We start from the raw sequence: 16,680 nt of genomic DNA on the forward strand, positions 1-16,680 counted from the left end.
CTTTTAAAACACACTCGTCTCTCAAACTTTCACGTTACAAACAGACTTTGTAGTATGCTATTAGCTATGTTTTGTCTCTCGTTCTTTTTCTTTCCTACATTAAATAATTACGCGTTGCTTTGGAACTTTCAAATAAAATAAAATCACTAGTTTGTGTGTGTGGGTGTGTTTATATATGTGCGTATTATTTTACAATGATTTTACCGAGATAGGAGATATACCTCAATATATTTACAGTTATCTAAATTCTTTTACAATGACATCTTACGTTTTCGATTAAAAAAGATATAATATCTTAACCTTCTTCGTGCAAACTCGTTTTATTACACAGAGATTATTACTATAATAATTAAAACTAAAAAACAACTTGTCATACTACATTTTATAAAATTTTCTCATATATTTAGCACCGCTTTTTTTTGCTCTAGTTTTCGGATACACTTTGAAAATGAAGTGCCGTTGCTTAATAATCGTACCTACCATGAAGCGCTGTAGCGGAAGGAGCTTAGTTAAAATTAATCAATTAAAATTAATTAAAACGACTTGGCCGAGCGAGGGCGTCGGGCGGCCGTCCGCAAGGAACGGACGGTTGGATTTTCGTAGCGAGAAAATTAATAACGGACCGCAAAAATGGCGCGGTGCGCCCACTTTACCATGTCGTGTTCAAAATCGCTTAACTACTCTTAATATTTCACGGTATATATACGGCGCGCGGCCGGCCGTCGTTGTCACGCGATGTGGTCAAGCCAGTTTTGGTCAACGTACCTTCGCCTGATTCCGTGTCACGTGGATGACGCCGAGGTAATAATTTTACTTACTTAGAACAACGTAACGCCTCGTCGTCATGCGGGCTGCAACTGGCAACATCTATACCATATATATACAAGAACCGTACTAGGAATTGTACGATTGTACGATCGCAAAATGAAAATAAAAAGCTCGACCCCATTCTTGAATGTACTTACTCGTCCTTTTAATCAAGATACTTGCGCGCCCGCCTAAGAAAAGTTCTATTTTTCCAAGAATTATTACACGAGTTAAATATCAAAGAAGGACGAAATGTAATGCTTTAATTCACGATTCATTAAAAAAGTATATCGCATCTATTATATAGAAACATGTAATCGGGGCATAGAGACATCCAAAATTATACAGTCGCAACAATAACGTTTGATAAGTTAACGATAAGGGAATAAATGGCGAGTCAAATTAATCTGCAATTTGAGCAACAAAGTCACTTCTTGGCGTGCACTTTTCACGTGCTCGAGGATCGTTCGTGTAAACTGGTGAACATTTCATCGATGTGTCGCTGATATTCCTGCCATTTTTGAAGGTACGAATTACAGGACGCCGTATTTCAGCACGCGTCAGAAACATTGCTCTTACAGGGACTCTACTCTGTAATCTGGCAATCAGTTAATCTAATCTGCGCTGACAATCTGCTTCTTCCCGTCCGCGATCCGAAATTATTGTGAATTTTCATTGAGATCGTTAGAGCAATTTCCCAGCAAAGTGCAATTCCTAACAAGTCTCGCGTTATAATTAATTCCAACTTTTTGTAGGCACATGTGAGAAGATATCGATTAGCTAAATCTTTAGATTATTGTCACTAGACTGACTTTTATCTGCTGTGGGGAGAAACTTTATAATTTACATACATCAGTTGATGCATAAGATATCCCACTATATTTGCAATTTTAATTTCAATAATAAATTCTCTCGCAGATAGCAAGGAACATCATCATTTATTACAATATTTTTATTAAAACAAAATTCCTTTAAAAATGTAATTTAGAAGAATATATGATTTTCCGAGCTGCTATTCGAACATTTCTAAAATTTTTATCTGAAAAGCTTTCGTTCTATCTATAGTTACAGTTGAAGTCACATATTGTGAGATATTTTATGTACGACGATACCAAAAACTCGCAACATAATTCTTCACATAACATTGGATAAATTGCTCGAATAATCGCTGGCAACATCCTATACGTGTAATAAATAATACCGATAGTACCGTTTTGATCGTGCTTTATTAACTGTGTCTTACAAAAGCGCGCCTGTATTCTGTCAGATCGCGAATGTCAATATCAGAGAAGGGATTCTGTCAAGGATTTTATATTACGTTGACCGAGTAGACCGTATTGCCCATCATTCGGGAGTAATCGTTCGTGTTCACCGGCTCGGGGTAGGATATCAACGTTGTTTTAACCAGATGCCGTGCACGGCCTCCATAAATCCGGCATACCCGCCCAGTCGGGCTCGATCTCACACGCTCCGAATACTTCTTACAGCGCGAAAGCTCTCATGTCGCCGTTTTACCGCACTACAGTGCTAGTTTTATACATATGTCATCGTACGAACGTGTGTGCGATCTCGCTGTTGTTGAATATTGGCGACCCAGAAAAATGATTTATGCAGATATTTTTCTCCCGGCTATAGATATTGATAATAAAGAGAAAGAGATAGAGAGAGAGAGAGAGAGAGAGAGAGAGAGTGAGAGAGAGCGCGTGTATGAAAATTACTGGGATTATTTGGCTCTTGAGATAATCAGTAGTACAGAGTAGTATACAACATCGATGTTTGCTCGTTATCTGTTTATCTAAAATGATACAATTGAAAAATATCGTGAGAGTGATAAAATCTACACAGTATGTAGATAAAAAAAATGTTACAAATATCTAGTAAAATTATCTTTCTGTTATATGCTTTTTAAAATTTTATGAATTCTTTTTTAAATTTGACCACTAATTAATTTGAAAACTTTAAACTTTATGTTTAATGTTCTATATATACCAATATTTTTTTATTCATTTATTCTCTAATACTTTTTTTTTTGAAAATGGAAATAACTGTTTATGCTTTACAGAATAAAGAAATAAAGCTCTTTATGGTTAATGGTTTTTTATGCGTTTTCCATTTTTTTGCTTTGTATAATATTACCGCTTGGATTTGCACTGTTTCTTTTCTTGACGTAAAAACACATATTCCGACAATACTTAGTTTTTTACTTGAAAAGAAATATTTTTGCTGTTAGCAGATAATGAAAATTTTTTAAAGAGGTTTTCTTTGTGTTACATCATCATTCTAGAATAATATGAAAATGTACAAAATAAAAAATATGTACTTATAAACACTGATAATTGAATAAATAAATATTACGAATACATTGTACATGTACTATTTGAAATCTGAGATCTCATTTATAAATGTACAAAGACAAATTTTTATTTATAAATTATTTGATATTATAACTCTGCCAAAGAATGTTTATTAGTTTATGTGTTGCTTTCATGAAAGTTTTGCGTACACGTAGCTTTCTAGATTTTATATGAAATGATGTCTTGAATTTTTTTAGGAGCCAGGTAAAGTAACACGAACGAGAAAAGAAACTGTATGCAAATTTATGTAAATAACATTGTGGTAGCGCGCAGCATGTTTGTTATACATAACACACGCACCTGTATATAAATTATGGGAATGAATGTCGTATGCGTCACGAATACTTAACATTCGTTACTTTGTTAGATCAAAGCTAAAGGAGAGAAAATAAATTAAAATGTTAATATATGTTCCAATGTTATTTAGAAATGCTACAAGTCTAAAATAAAAATTGACAAAATTAGAAAATTTTCAGACGAGAAAAATATTCGCAAAAGTTAGAAGACACTTTTCAGTATTTTTTTTTAAATTTTACATATATTTTCTCGATATAGGAATTAAATAAAAAATTATTTGATTGATAAATACAATTGATAGGGTTTATTATTATTATAATGTGTAAATTATTATTAAAAAATAGAAATAATGTGGTTATTTTATTTTATATAAACTCTCTTTCTTTTTCTCTTTATTTTTCTTCTATTCACTCAGTTTTATTATTGGTTTTTTAAAGAAGATTTTATTTAAAGTTCGGCGCTCGGGAAAAACCCGAAAGAAGTTAGGGGATTTTGTCTCTGTTTGGAAACTTCTTATTGTCTACGTAACGTGTTCATTCACCATACGAGTGTTAACGTCGCATTGATTCTATAAGAGACATTAAGTGTTGAAGGAACTGGGTCGAAAACAAATGTACCAAGCCGATCTAACAATGAGTTTGTCCGTATAATGCTATTACGAACGTTAATGAGATCTAGCACTGTAGTTAGAGGCAGCGGCACCCTGCCTTTTCGTAGCCATCTTAACGGCATTTCTCGGCAAATTGAATGAAATTGCAATTTGAAAATTAAGCGTCACAGATATTCATTTGAACAACGCTGCGTCATTTTCGTGTACAACACAATTGCATATATGGTTCCAATATCTTAAATATCCACAATTTCAAACACTCAATAATCATTCAATAATCGATACGAAATAATTAATCAACTCCATGAAAAAATGATAATAAGACACTTCGATACTTGTGAATAATTGATTTAATACCTTGTTAAAACATGTAATGCACCATAATGCTTACGTTCAAACGAGAATCATATTTGCAGATTAATGTTGTTTTTGTATTATTTGTTGTGCTTATTAATTTATTAGTAACACAGAAACGATTTTAATATCCACATGCTAATAATATCCGACGTGAATTACCTCAGTTATGTAATTTTTAATGATAATTTGGTTATGCAATATCCAAATGAGTTCGCTATGCATAGCAATTATTTCGCGTGCAAAAATTTATCTGACGGAGTGTGATGGCTAATGGAAACATTTGCTTATCCGCATAAAAATGTTTTCGATGAATATAATGTTATCGGCAATTGTCATTATCGTGCTAGTCTCATCGTTACAATTATACTGCTCTCATTCTAATATGATATCAAACATATTTATTAATCACATTTAACATCATTTTATCTGAAGATATAGACGTTCGAAATTACATTATTAATAGAAAGAAGATGACTCTTCGCAATATAAGTTTAGAAAGTAGAAGAAATAGAACAGATTTTTTTTGTGCTTTGCTTCTCGGAAAAATTGATTTTGAAAATTGGAGAGAGACTGATAATTCGGTGAATTGGATCCCTTTCTCATGCATATATAAAATACTTACTCGTGTCCCGGCATCCTTTGAGCTCGATGCGAAGGCAAACTGTACGTCTATGCTCGGAATGTGGTAAGATCCGGATTTGGCTGGCAAAGATAGGTGGAACTAGATTATGCGATACGATGGTGGAGGTGTCACTGTTGCCGGTTAAGACCTGCAAATACGTGCAATATATATTAATAAAATAGGAAATGCGAAGAAATAAAATTAGCGACTTTTCACGCTTTAGTTGACGCGAGAATTTATTTTTGACTGACAATACTGTCACTTTGTGAAATGAGGAGAATTTTTTATTCAATGTTGATGAGAAGGTTGGTTCTTTTTTAAACAGTTGCGAATTTGATGGCGTGATTGTTATATCGCGAAAACCCGAAAACTCTGTTGATATGATTAAATAGTAATGGACGTGTAACACTCATTGACATCTGAACATTTTGATACTTGACATTTCACTTTTGGAGTCGGTTAATATAGTTTATGCTGGCGAATTCGAACATCTAAACGTATATTAGCACTGTTAGATTTCCTGGACAAAAATATCAAATTTGATGTCGATGACATTTAGAGTACGTTTATCTCAACAATAATGTATTTAACATGTCGCGCTAAATATGAATTTTCCAGACGCTTGAATACTTGTTTAACATTTAACACAGTCGTCCCTGTAATTGGTGCCAAAAAATACGAGGCGTATGTGCAGAAATATCATGATAAAAAAATTTTTCCGAATCTTGTTTCTGGATGAATAATTTTTTTTCTATTGTAAGAGGTCCCAAGACATATCGCTATACTTGTATAATTTTTGGAACTAGATGTCAAAATGGCCACAATGAGTTTTTGTATGGATTTATGTGCGCATATATGTAAATATCTTGTTAAACGGAACTCTTCTGGAGATTATTTTTGAACAAATTATTTTTTTCTATCGTAGGGGGTTCCAAGAAATGCCAACATGCTGATAATTTTTGGCACTAAACATAGAAACGACCGTGCTTAATTTTTATATCTTCGAATAATATATATATGTATATAGATGTTTAATTTTTATATACTCATATGTATGATAATTATTTCGATGTTTTTTAATTATTTTTTCATATTTGTACATCAGTAATGCTTTTTTGCGTAAATTTAATATTTTTGATAGAATTAGAAACATTTTTTATAATCCTGGTTGTTATTGACAAATTTTTTATTTTCGCTCCAAGAACGCTCTAAATTTCAATCACAATTATTTGTGATACTATATATTTTATCTGTTCTCACTCCAGTTTCATTATCACATCATGTGGATATTTATTTAAGAGTTTATTTAGTGCATATATATATATATATATATATATATATATATATATATATATATATATAATGCAACGATCATGTCATTAAATTAACTTTATTCTACATTTCGCGATCATATTATGCATCAATAGCAGTAAATTATTAACTACTGTTTTATATAATGATATAAATGTTACACAATATAAAGTATTTATCTCGAAATATATGAAAATACAAATATTACTTTATTTTACATCTGCTATTAACTTAAACAGTATAAAATTATTATCATTTATATCATCGTTTATTATTATATCATACAATTATATTTATAGTCCTAAAAATGGTTGCATACAAAGGAATACTTAATAGCGTATTTACATAAGAGTTAAACACTGATCACGACAAACAGAGCATGATAGAAATAATTCCACAATAGAAACGCGCAATGTCGAAGGTAGCGATGCGTGATTCAATCTTGAACGTGATATTTGAGAAAGAAGAAGAGCTCGCGCAGAGATGGGAAAAGGCAGGACTGGAAATGTCTAGCTCTCGAAAAGGGGAAGTTGCACTTTTAGTGACGCTTAACCATACGTTACGGTACGAAGACGTTACGTGCAATTTCAGCACAGGAGTAGATCGCTTATCGATTGTCGTTTCTCACTTCTCTGTTTCTCAGCTGGATCCTGCGAGTGAAGGGAGACTTCACAAAATCGAACTCGAAGAGAGGAATATAGTGATCCGATTGATCGTAAAACAAACGAATTTTGTGATATTACTGTAGAAAAATATTTTATTCAAACTTGTTTGAGAGAAATAATTTATAAATGCTATAATCTTTTTGTTATATAATATAAATTTAAAAATTCTATATTAATTAAATTATTAATTATATTTTGGCAAGCATTTTGATAAAATTTCAGGATACATAAATTATGAAAATTAAACTATTCTTGAATTTTTTACAGAACATCTGATGTATATGTATATATAATTATTCCATCTAATATTTATAGCGATATAATATTTAATATTTTAATATAAGAAAAAATTAATTATCATTTTTACGCGTAATTTTTCTAACCGTTTATTCCCTCTTATATCCGTCCTGCAAAGAGCTCGGATAAAATTTTCTTACGGATAATTAATTGGCATAGGAAAAGTTTCATCAATTAAGCATCGTTAAGCGAGTGCCAAGTAGAGTTCTAACTATGACTTTACGAACAAGCGACTTCGTGCAACTCGAAGTTTCCTGTATTTCAATTGGAATAAAATTCCAATTTGACACAAGAGCACGTGAGCGCGTTTCCGATCGATTTTGTAGTTTTGTTCTACGCGTATCGTTTACGTATGTTTGTTTGAGTTTGTTCCAATTGAGACACGGTGTAAACTCCAAATAACCGGTGCACGACACTTCTACAATTGAATGCTTGTTGTAATTAAATTCTGCAATCGTTCTCTTCCCTGTGGTATGCTATTCAAAACATACTTTACATATATTACGCATATCCTAATTTATATGTGAGATTAACGTATATACCTTAATCATATCACAATTATTGCTAAATAAAATAATTTATAAAAACTACTAAAAAAATATAATAATTAAAAAATTATCATAAATGATATTAAATTACCAGACCGTTTTTTTATATTAATTTAATCATACGTTGATTTCTGAAGCAAAACATAGTAATCTCGACTTTGTTCTCAATGCCAGTTAATTAACCAAGAAACGCCAACGGTAGAGACGATAAGCTCGGCAAATTGGGCTCAACTTATTCCTTATAAAGACCATTAACAGATGTGCCAGTCTTGCCTTACCTCTATGTTGTCCCAGCGCTTATATCGGCGCCACTGAGCGAAGCCAGGACGTCGATATTCCAGGGTATAACCCTCAACATACTCCTGACCGCGACCATGATCGTAACGGCCCTGTGTCTGCACACCAGTAACGACATGAGCATTCTGTAGATCGACTTGAAGCCATTCGTGTACCCCTTTCTCTATTTGGCTTTTTGGACACCAAGCACCGCCGGCGGTTTCCTTCCGGAGCCTGTTTAAATATTAGTTGTGCTAGAGATATTCCTTCCCAAACTGCTAATGTCTATTACATAATTTTAAAAGGACATTTTTACAATAATTGGATATTTCCCATAATAAATTCATATCATTATACTGCAATATACAAAAAGTATATACATATGTAATATTTTTTAAATTTTATTTAAAAATTTATAACTAGAAATACAAGAAATAGAATAACTAGAATTTATAAATAGAAAAAATATAAATGGAAAAGAGAAGAAAATAATAAATTACGAGAACTATTTCCGTAAATTGTGCGTGCTAATTTTTACGATTAAGAAATTGCACGAGATTATATTATATTTATATGTATGGTATGTATGGTAGTTTATAAATGATAGACTATAAACATAAGAAGATTGTTGGGCTTTTTTATTTCGAGAATAAAATTATTATTTTTTATCCGCAAAATAATCATTTTATCGTTCATATTTCCGAGAATAAAAGGTCTACTTATTTCGCTCAATTATATCATGCAATTTCGTTATTGCTATCGTTTTAATTAAAAAGAACAATTCGCGAGGCCGCTTTTTCAGGTTTTCAGAAACTTCCATCTTCTGAAAAGTATACTTAAACAGTGAATTCGTGATCCACTCGCGCTCCTATTCTTTCATTCCGTTTCGCTCACGTTTTCTCTTCCTCCGTCAATTATTTACATTTGTGTTAAACGGCGCCAATAAAAGTTTGCCACCTCCAACCACTTCTAGCCAAGTGGCGTCCCGTACTTAATAACAAAGTTAACTTCACCGTAGATGGAGAAAATTTTCGCTTTTTCCTGCCGTCTTTCACTGACGATTGATTTCTGGATGGCGTTTGTGCCACATTAATTCGTATTTGCCGATTTTACAATTTTCACGTAACACAGCCTTTGGTATATAAAAGAATTTCCATTACGAAGAAATTTTGTGTACTCGCAGTTGATAGAAATTTCATATTATTAAGTAAATGGCGCTCTTACGGAAACTTTGTACGTGTGAAGAGTGCCAACTAAGTATGAACAAAGAGCTTGCTATTAATATTATAAAGCTGCAAACGAGAAGAGAACGTGGTATCTTCCTGTGCCATTATGTAGAATATTGAGTTATTTTTCGCTCAGCTAAAGCTTATATTCAAAGATTCAATGTTGCAAAACTTTGGCCGCGAACAATGAATAAACATCGCATCTATAGCATACAATCTTATTGTATTAAATCTATCCCCGTCTCTAGTTTTCTTTCTCTATTCACTAACAATACACAAAGAGTATATACAAGTTGCTTTTTTTGGTCAAGTTCTTTATGTGCATCCTTATATATATGAGCTTCTTCCTTCGGACCGATAATTTGAAGTATTCAAACCTTCGAGCAATACTCATTTATCAGGCTAGCCTGACGTCTGATCAATGATCGTCTTTACTACTGCGCTTTAATTATCTGCTGCTAGGATGTAATAATATGGCACAACGATCCGCTTCTCAATTTACATATTGCATATATTTCGCTTCATTAGACATCATCTGTGTTTAACTTGTGCTTTTTGTAATAATAAAATTGTACATTCTGCTCCAATGAAGAATCAATCGACTGTGAAACGGCATGAAACATTTATTATGTGCAGTAAATAAAAAGCTCCATTTTTCCACATCCCTTATTTTGCCCGTATTTTCATATCAAATGAAACGAGTCGATTAAATAAATATAATGTATTATATGTTTATACGTGAAAATATATATGTATATACTTTTCAGTTCTGATGTGAAATTTTATTCATAAAATGAGGTCGAAAAGTATCGTTTAAACGGCAATATAGATTTCTGTTTCGCAGAAATGTTATACGCTCCTCTTCTGTATCTTCACAAAACTCGATTGGTGCTTTTCTTAACCGGATTGCGCGTTTGATAGTCGCAGGCGCATTAGGCATGTAACTCGGAGGAAATTAGGTTTGAATAAGTTAAATTCCCAGTGAGTCGTTGAATCAATATCCGCGCTATCGCTCGGGAAAAGCAAACTTTCGCAACAACAAATAGATGGATGGATAGATGAATGGAATCGTTGAATTACAAACAAAACGCGATAGTTGTGTAAAATATAGAGGGATAGAGATATGGGGAGAAAGGAACGAAAAAATGATGCATGGCGCACTCGTGGATGATGTCGGTGCGTTTAAATCGATGATGGACGAAGTCCTTTTCCCGAATGCATTAAAAATACGTTAGTAGCGTATCTTTTAACATTGAAAAAGGGGGATATGTCATAAAAGTAATATGCTCACCGGCCATTTCGCGGCCCGACGTTCGGTACGTACGACGAGGACGCGGTGATAGCTGAATCCGGTATATCACCCGACTCCATCCCCAGGGACTGGTTGCATGATCCTGAAACGTAATGACGTTTTAATTTAATATAGATGCTTCATTTGATGTCGTAGATTATCTTTATTATACATTCTAGATTCTTGTTTTACGTGATTACGTGTTTACATCACTCTAAAAACAAGTGTGTAATAAAGTACATCAAACATTTTAACACATATGTATGTGTTATACATATTTTTCACGTATAATTGCATAAATGTGTTTCAAATGCAATGTTTTATACTTGCAGCAACACATTATCGTGTGTAATTTGAAAACACTTTATTTTATAACACACTTAGTAGAACTATGTAAAAATAAAATTACATATCAATTTTAATACAAATATGTGCTAAACAAGCGAATGTTTTGGGAGTATAACACACGAAAAATTTACACATTAACTCAAAATAATTCATGAACCTATTCTAAACGCATTATAAGTTTTTTTTTATATAACATATGAGAATTGTTAACACAGCATTTAACAAATTATAAATATTTGAAGATAAATTTTCTTTTAATAATTATAAGAACTATATAAAATTTTAAATAATAAAAAATAAAGAAATAATTATAAAAAAATCTCGGTAAAAAATGTGTGACATGCTACTACATAATTACACGCATAAAATGTTTAAAAAGTACACGCCTGTTTTTAGAGTAATATTACGCGATTTTTTACTACTTGTAACGATTTAATTTTGCTAAATGAATTAAATCTTGTACAAAGGATTTTAAAATTGGTTTTAATAACTGAAAATTATTGCTCACTCGTACAAAAATTAAATTTCCATTAAAGAAGAATGTTATAAACAAGTCAATTAAACCGTTTTCTTACGAATGCAGATGCATCTTTCAAGACTTTCCTAATGTTTCATAAAAGTGACGATGCATTGTCCGAAGCTCCTTTAAAGACAATCGATTAAAAGTAACAGCGGCGCGTGATATTGCGCACTATTATGCCCAGCAGGGAGCACTCTTTAAAGTTAAAGTGCATTCGCGGGAATCACGAACGTAAACAGCAATTACGACATTGTCGTTCTAGCAATCGTCGTTCGCGAAGTTGGGATAAGTGGCAAATGGCTCGAAGCCTCGAGGCGCATCGCCGTCGGGATATTATCCAATCACTATACTTATTAGTCTTCCAGCGATCTCATTCAACGTTTCAATTCGCGTTACGTTTACTGTCATTCGGTTGTAATCTTTCCATTAAAGTTTTCGTTAGGCAACAAAAAGCTGCGGTGCGAATGAAGCTCCGCGTCCGCGGTAGGAAAACTTTAATACCGTCGCGCGCGCGCGAGAGAGATCAATCGCCCTGAATAAATTTGCTCTGGGAGATCGAACTGATCGACGATCCGTTATTCCGCGATTTTATTTGCAATTAAGAAAAAATCGAGTTTACGGATGAAGAAAAGAATTTGCGGCTGATTTGAGATTTTTCTCCGAAAATCTCGTCGTTTTCGAGAAGACGAAAGATTACAGGTCTCATTTCATTGTTATATATCGATGACAATAATTACGTTTATCATGTTTCTGTGCGATGTATGTTTGGAAACGTTAAAGTCACGATTTATCTTTGGATTTATGGCATCGTCTATGCGGAATAGATAGTGATTTGAGAGAAGCACAAGGGGAAAAACACGTTCGCGCGCAGAGAGAAACGTATCTTTCGGTTCTCAAATCAGCGAGCAGGAAGAATCGTTCGCGTACGATACCTGTTTTTATTGATCTCAGGCAGCGTACAATTGAACGTGAGCAGGCGTATGGTCGATTAAATCTTTTCGCATGCCTGTCAGCTCCGCGGTTTATGTTGGTTCGGCAACCCTCTTAGAGAAATCACACGTGAAGTAAACGATCGAGATAAGTCGGACGGGAGAGAGGAAAATTTCTTCTCGCGGAAATAAAGTCGGGCACTCGGGTAATAAACATTGTGATTGTCGTTATCGACGTTAGCTCGTTTTCGAAAGTAGAGCCCCACGTGAGGTTACAATACGTCTATCAAAATCTATTGGACGTCGTTACAACGAAAGCCACTAAAAAGTTCATAAATCTCGAAAATTCGAAAGAGAAAGCTTTGCGCTGTTAGAAAAACGAAAATATTGCCGAGAATGACAAAGAATCGCTGTGAAAATGGTTTTTTCAACAGTTTAATCGGCTAGTTTGTGAAGCCACTGCAAAAGCATTTTAATATAGTCAATTTCGTTGTGTACGATTTTTATCTGCATTTGGTTTTTTCGTACTTTGTATCATACGCGCACATCATTTATGTATTTTAATTGTTTTGTTATATTTTTTATTGATCATATTTTATATATATATATATATATATATATATATATATATAGTATACAGAGCAGATCAACGTTAGTAGATTTTTTTATTATAAAATTTTTGCATAAAAGAATTGTGAAATATTTAGAGAAGATATATATGCTATATATCATAACACAAAGAAATTTAGTATAAGTTTGCACTAAGTTTCCGAGCTTGGATTGTCGTGTTACGATACCAACGAGGGACTTTTTGTAAACCTCCCTTGGATACCCTACATCTGCGAGACACCTGGAAATCGCATGGGCATTTGAACGTGGAAACGTATTCATAGAATTCTCGCGCTCCATCTTTCTCACCAGTTTACGCAAATATTCTTCCGCCTCGCGCTTTGTTCCAATCCACAAATAAAGCGGATAAGAGAAAAGAAACACATGTCAAACGTTCAATCGAAAATAGGAGAAGCCGGCACGCTAGTCTCGCAAACGACATGAAATAACGCAAATCCCAAGAGGGGCGATACTTCGTTGCTTCCATCTATCGTCCATATCATATTCACGCGTATACTATGTAACAGAATAAGTATGGAAAGAGGATGACAATTTCGCGAACAAAAAAGTTGACAAAGACAAATGAGGTACGAGAGTCGTAAAACACTTCTACGATCAGCAGAATCAAAAATCAAATTACAATCTAAAAAAGTTGTTAATAGAATTAAGTTCAGTATTGAAACATAATTCTCGTGTATCGTATCATGTTTAAAATATCTAGAATATTGATTATAGTCTCTATAATTTGATACTCGCAGCATAAACTTGATGCTTGAAAAAGCGAAAGTTCCATCCGCCAGCCGAGTTTCGTCTGTTGTAAACTGCTTATATTTTCGAGCTATATAAGCTTTCAGAGAAACGCGTTCTGTTTTCTATAATTCAAGCTGTACTTGTCGGAATGCCTGTGTGTCTCTCTTGACTGCAGCGCCGAGGTAAGTAACAGCTCTCGTACCATTGTCCGGATAGGAGAATTCTGACGCTGGGTCTACGGTGGTATATACGAGGCGTTTCGTGGATTCATTGCGACGCATTCCACGTCGAACTATTCGTCTTGCCAGGTGGCGTGCAATTTGGCGAACCCGAGGACACGACAGCCGGAAATCCGGACACCTCGGCCACAGTCAGCGCCACACGAAGACGCCTTCAGAACCGGCGGATGCGCGCCTTGGCACCTCCATAGTCCCGCAACGTTAGCTCCGCATGATTAGGCAATGCAAATTGTTGTAACGTACAAGTTTCCTTTAAGCGCGCATTCTCTTATTATTAAGTGTTTGCAAATATTTTTTCATACATGGCGCGTTGCAGTCACTTATAGCGATTATTTTTTTTTAAATTGCTCCCTTGTTTTTAAATGTCAGAATTGATGGCTGATAAATCGTAATATAACTTCACATTTAACGCGATTGAAAATGGAACCAGATAAAGTTTATTTTCATTGTTAACGTTGCAATCATTATTTTTAGATGTTTTATATCATTTCGCACAAACAGCAACGGATACAATATTCTCTCCGCATGTTTCACAAATCAATCTTTTCGTTGTTGCAGCTGTTTCATCTCGATTAAAATGATAAAGCATACAGTGGCGAAGATGAATTTTATTTGGTACCATTTTCAATCGCGTTAAATGTTAAAGTTATCATCGGAATTATGATTTATCAATCATCAATTCTCTGATGGTCAACATTTAAAAACCAAGAAAGTAACTTAAAAAAATAATTACTAAGTGACTGCAACGCGTTTATATATATTTGTAACCTTACGAATTTTTACAACATTTTGGTATTTTTATTTCCTTCTTTATTTCTCCCTGGACATATAAGAGTAATTCCCGTTTACAATAATATAGGAAAAAATCTTATCGTCCGTTTGTACAGGAAAATTGTCAAGAAAAACTATAATCTTCTCGAATATTAGGATTTGAATGAGTTGTCATTTTACGTCATAAATGCTATTGTCAAGTTAATCCCGCGTGTGCGCTCGTGTGTTAACGTTTCGCACGAATATGCTAAAGCTGCAAGAGGTGTTCTCTTGGTCCACTTCGCTCCCTGTTATTACGAATGAAAATCCGGCTTGAAAACTTTTCTGTCGCGATGCTCTCTGCGCAATCGGCTTTCTCCGTTCTTCCGGTACGTTTGTCCGCACGGATGAGCAGCGTACGGTGACCGACGGGTCTCGTTTTTGCACGACAATTCCTCCTGTTTGTTCCGTTTGAAATAAGAATTCCGGATTGAGGGAGTTGATGTTACCTGTTCGACTCGACTATGCTGGCAGAAGCGAAATCTTCCTTTTTTCCCTCTCTATCTCTCGATCTCTTTCCACCCTCTATCTTTTCTTGTTTGTTTCTATCTGGTTCTCGATTCGTTCGAACCGATGGGAGTACGTCAGGTGTCCCGTCTATAATCCTGCGAACTAAGCACGAAGGGAACTGCAGGGCTAGTTGATCCTTTGCCGATAGCATGGCCATGCTTTTCCGAACCGCACTTGACCCGTCTTCCATTTTTAGTAGTTATCGATTCCTGCTTATATAGCGACGAAGGCTGAAGGCAGGCGAATTATCAGAGATCGACGCGTTGAAAAGCGAAGATTTGCGCCAACGAGTTTCTTAAAAATAAAAATAAAAATAAAAAATAAAAATAGAGAAAAGAAAAGAAAAGAAAAACATTGTATTGCGTTGTTTCATAAATGCTTTGGATAAACATCGTTAACGAAGGTAGAATGGTTACGCTCGATGTAACGTCACCATTCTATTTGCATAGGAAATTCTGGATTATTACAAGATAATTGCTAATCAGCTTCGTCGGATCGTTATCGAGTAGTCCAAGGTGCAATTCGAAAATCGCGTTAGCGATGCCCGTCGATGGGTTGGACGATCATTTGTCCATTATCATCCGCGTATACACGTCCTCGTCCCCTGCTGGCGTCCGGGATTACAATACCAAATGATAGCCATCAGAAATGCACGATGGAACTTCGCAACAGCCCTCGGGTCGTGGCAAGGCTCGGATTTACGTGCCGTAGGATATACGTTAGGATCGTCATCTGCGAGTGTGTTCGCGACGACGTTAGCACGAGAGACACATTTCCGTTTTCCAGGCGAGTTCCTACCCTCTTGCTGCTATACCGGCAATTCGACGAGAAGACAGGTACTGCGTGGCACTGCTGGAGGGATCGGCCCCGAGTTTTCGAAGAAAACGGGAACGCATATACACGTGGATATATATATATATATATATATATGTAAATATATATATATATATATATATATATATATATATATATAATAATACGTTCACATCTCCGCGTTTTACGTGTTACACGCACACCGATCGAAGGGGCTCTCACCGCACCGAGATGTCGCGGGACCACGCTATTCGGGAAAACCATCACGCCACTGGGCTATATTTTATCTCGTAAATGGATGTGTCTAGCCGAACGTGAATTTCTTATATCAACTGCCGATACTCGGGTGATATCGATGAATAGGATGGGACCGGGCGCGACGTATATTCGTACAGCTCGCGGATATGTAAGCATCCGGTTCGTCAGGATTTTTATTATACCGCGTAGATATGTGGCTCTCTCTACGTTTTTCACGTATGAAATATCACATG

At 34.8% G+C, this 16,680-nt stretch overlaps 1 protein-coding gene across 1 annotated transcript in view; it reads right to left on the reverse strand.

Moving 5' to 3' along the window:
- Positions 1 to 16,680, reverse strand: part of LOC114941644 (discoidin domain-containing receptor 2) — a 75,309-nt gene that overhangs the window by 12,093 nt on the left and 46,536 nt on the right. Inside the window, exons 4-6 of the mRNA XM_029316685.2 lie at positions 10,662 to 10,764; positions 8,147 to 8,378; positions 5,048 to 5,195 (exon numbers count right to left, since the gene is read on the reverse strand). Coding sequence (XP_029172518.1) covers positions 5,048 to 5,195; positions 8,147 to 8,378; positions 10,662 to 10,764 — 483 coding nt within the window. The remainder of the gene's footprint in view (positions 1 to 5,047; positions 5,196 to 8,146; positions 8,379 to 10,661; positions 10,765 to 16,680) is intronic.

This window comes from Nylanderia fulva, unplaced genomic scaffold (assembly GCF_048542155.1).
Source record: "Nylanderia fulva isolate GAGA-0341 unplaced genomic scaffold, ASM4854215v1 Scaffold5, whole genome shotgun sequence".
NCBI lineage: Eukaryota > Metazoa > Arthropoda > Insecta > Hymenoptera > Formicidae > Nylanderia > Nylanderia fulva.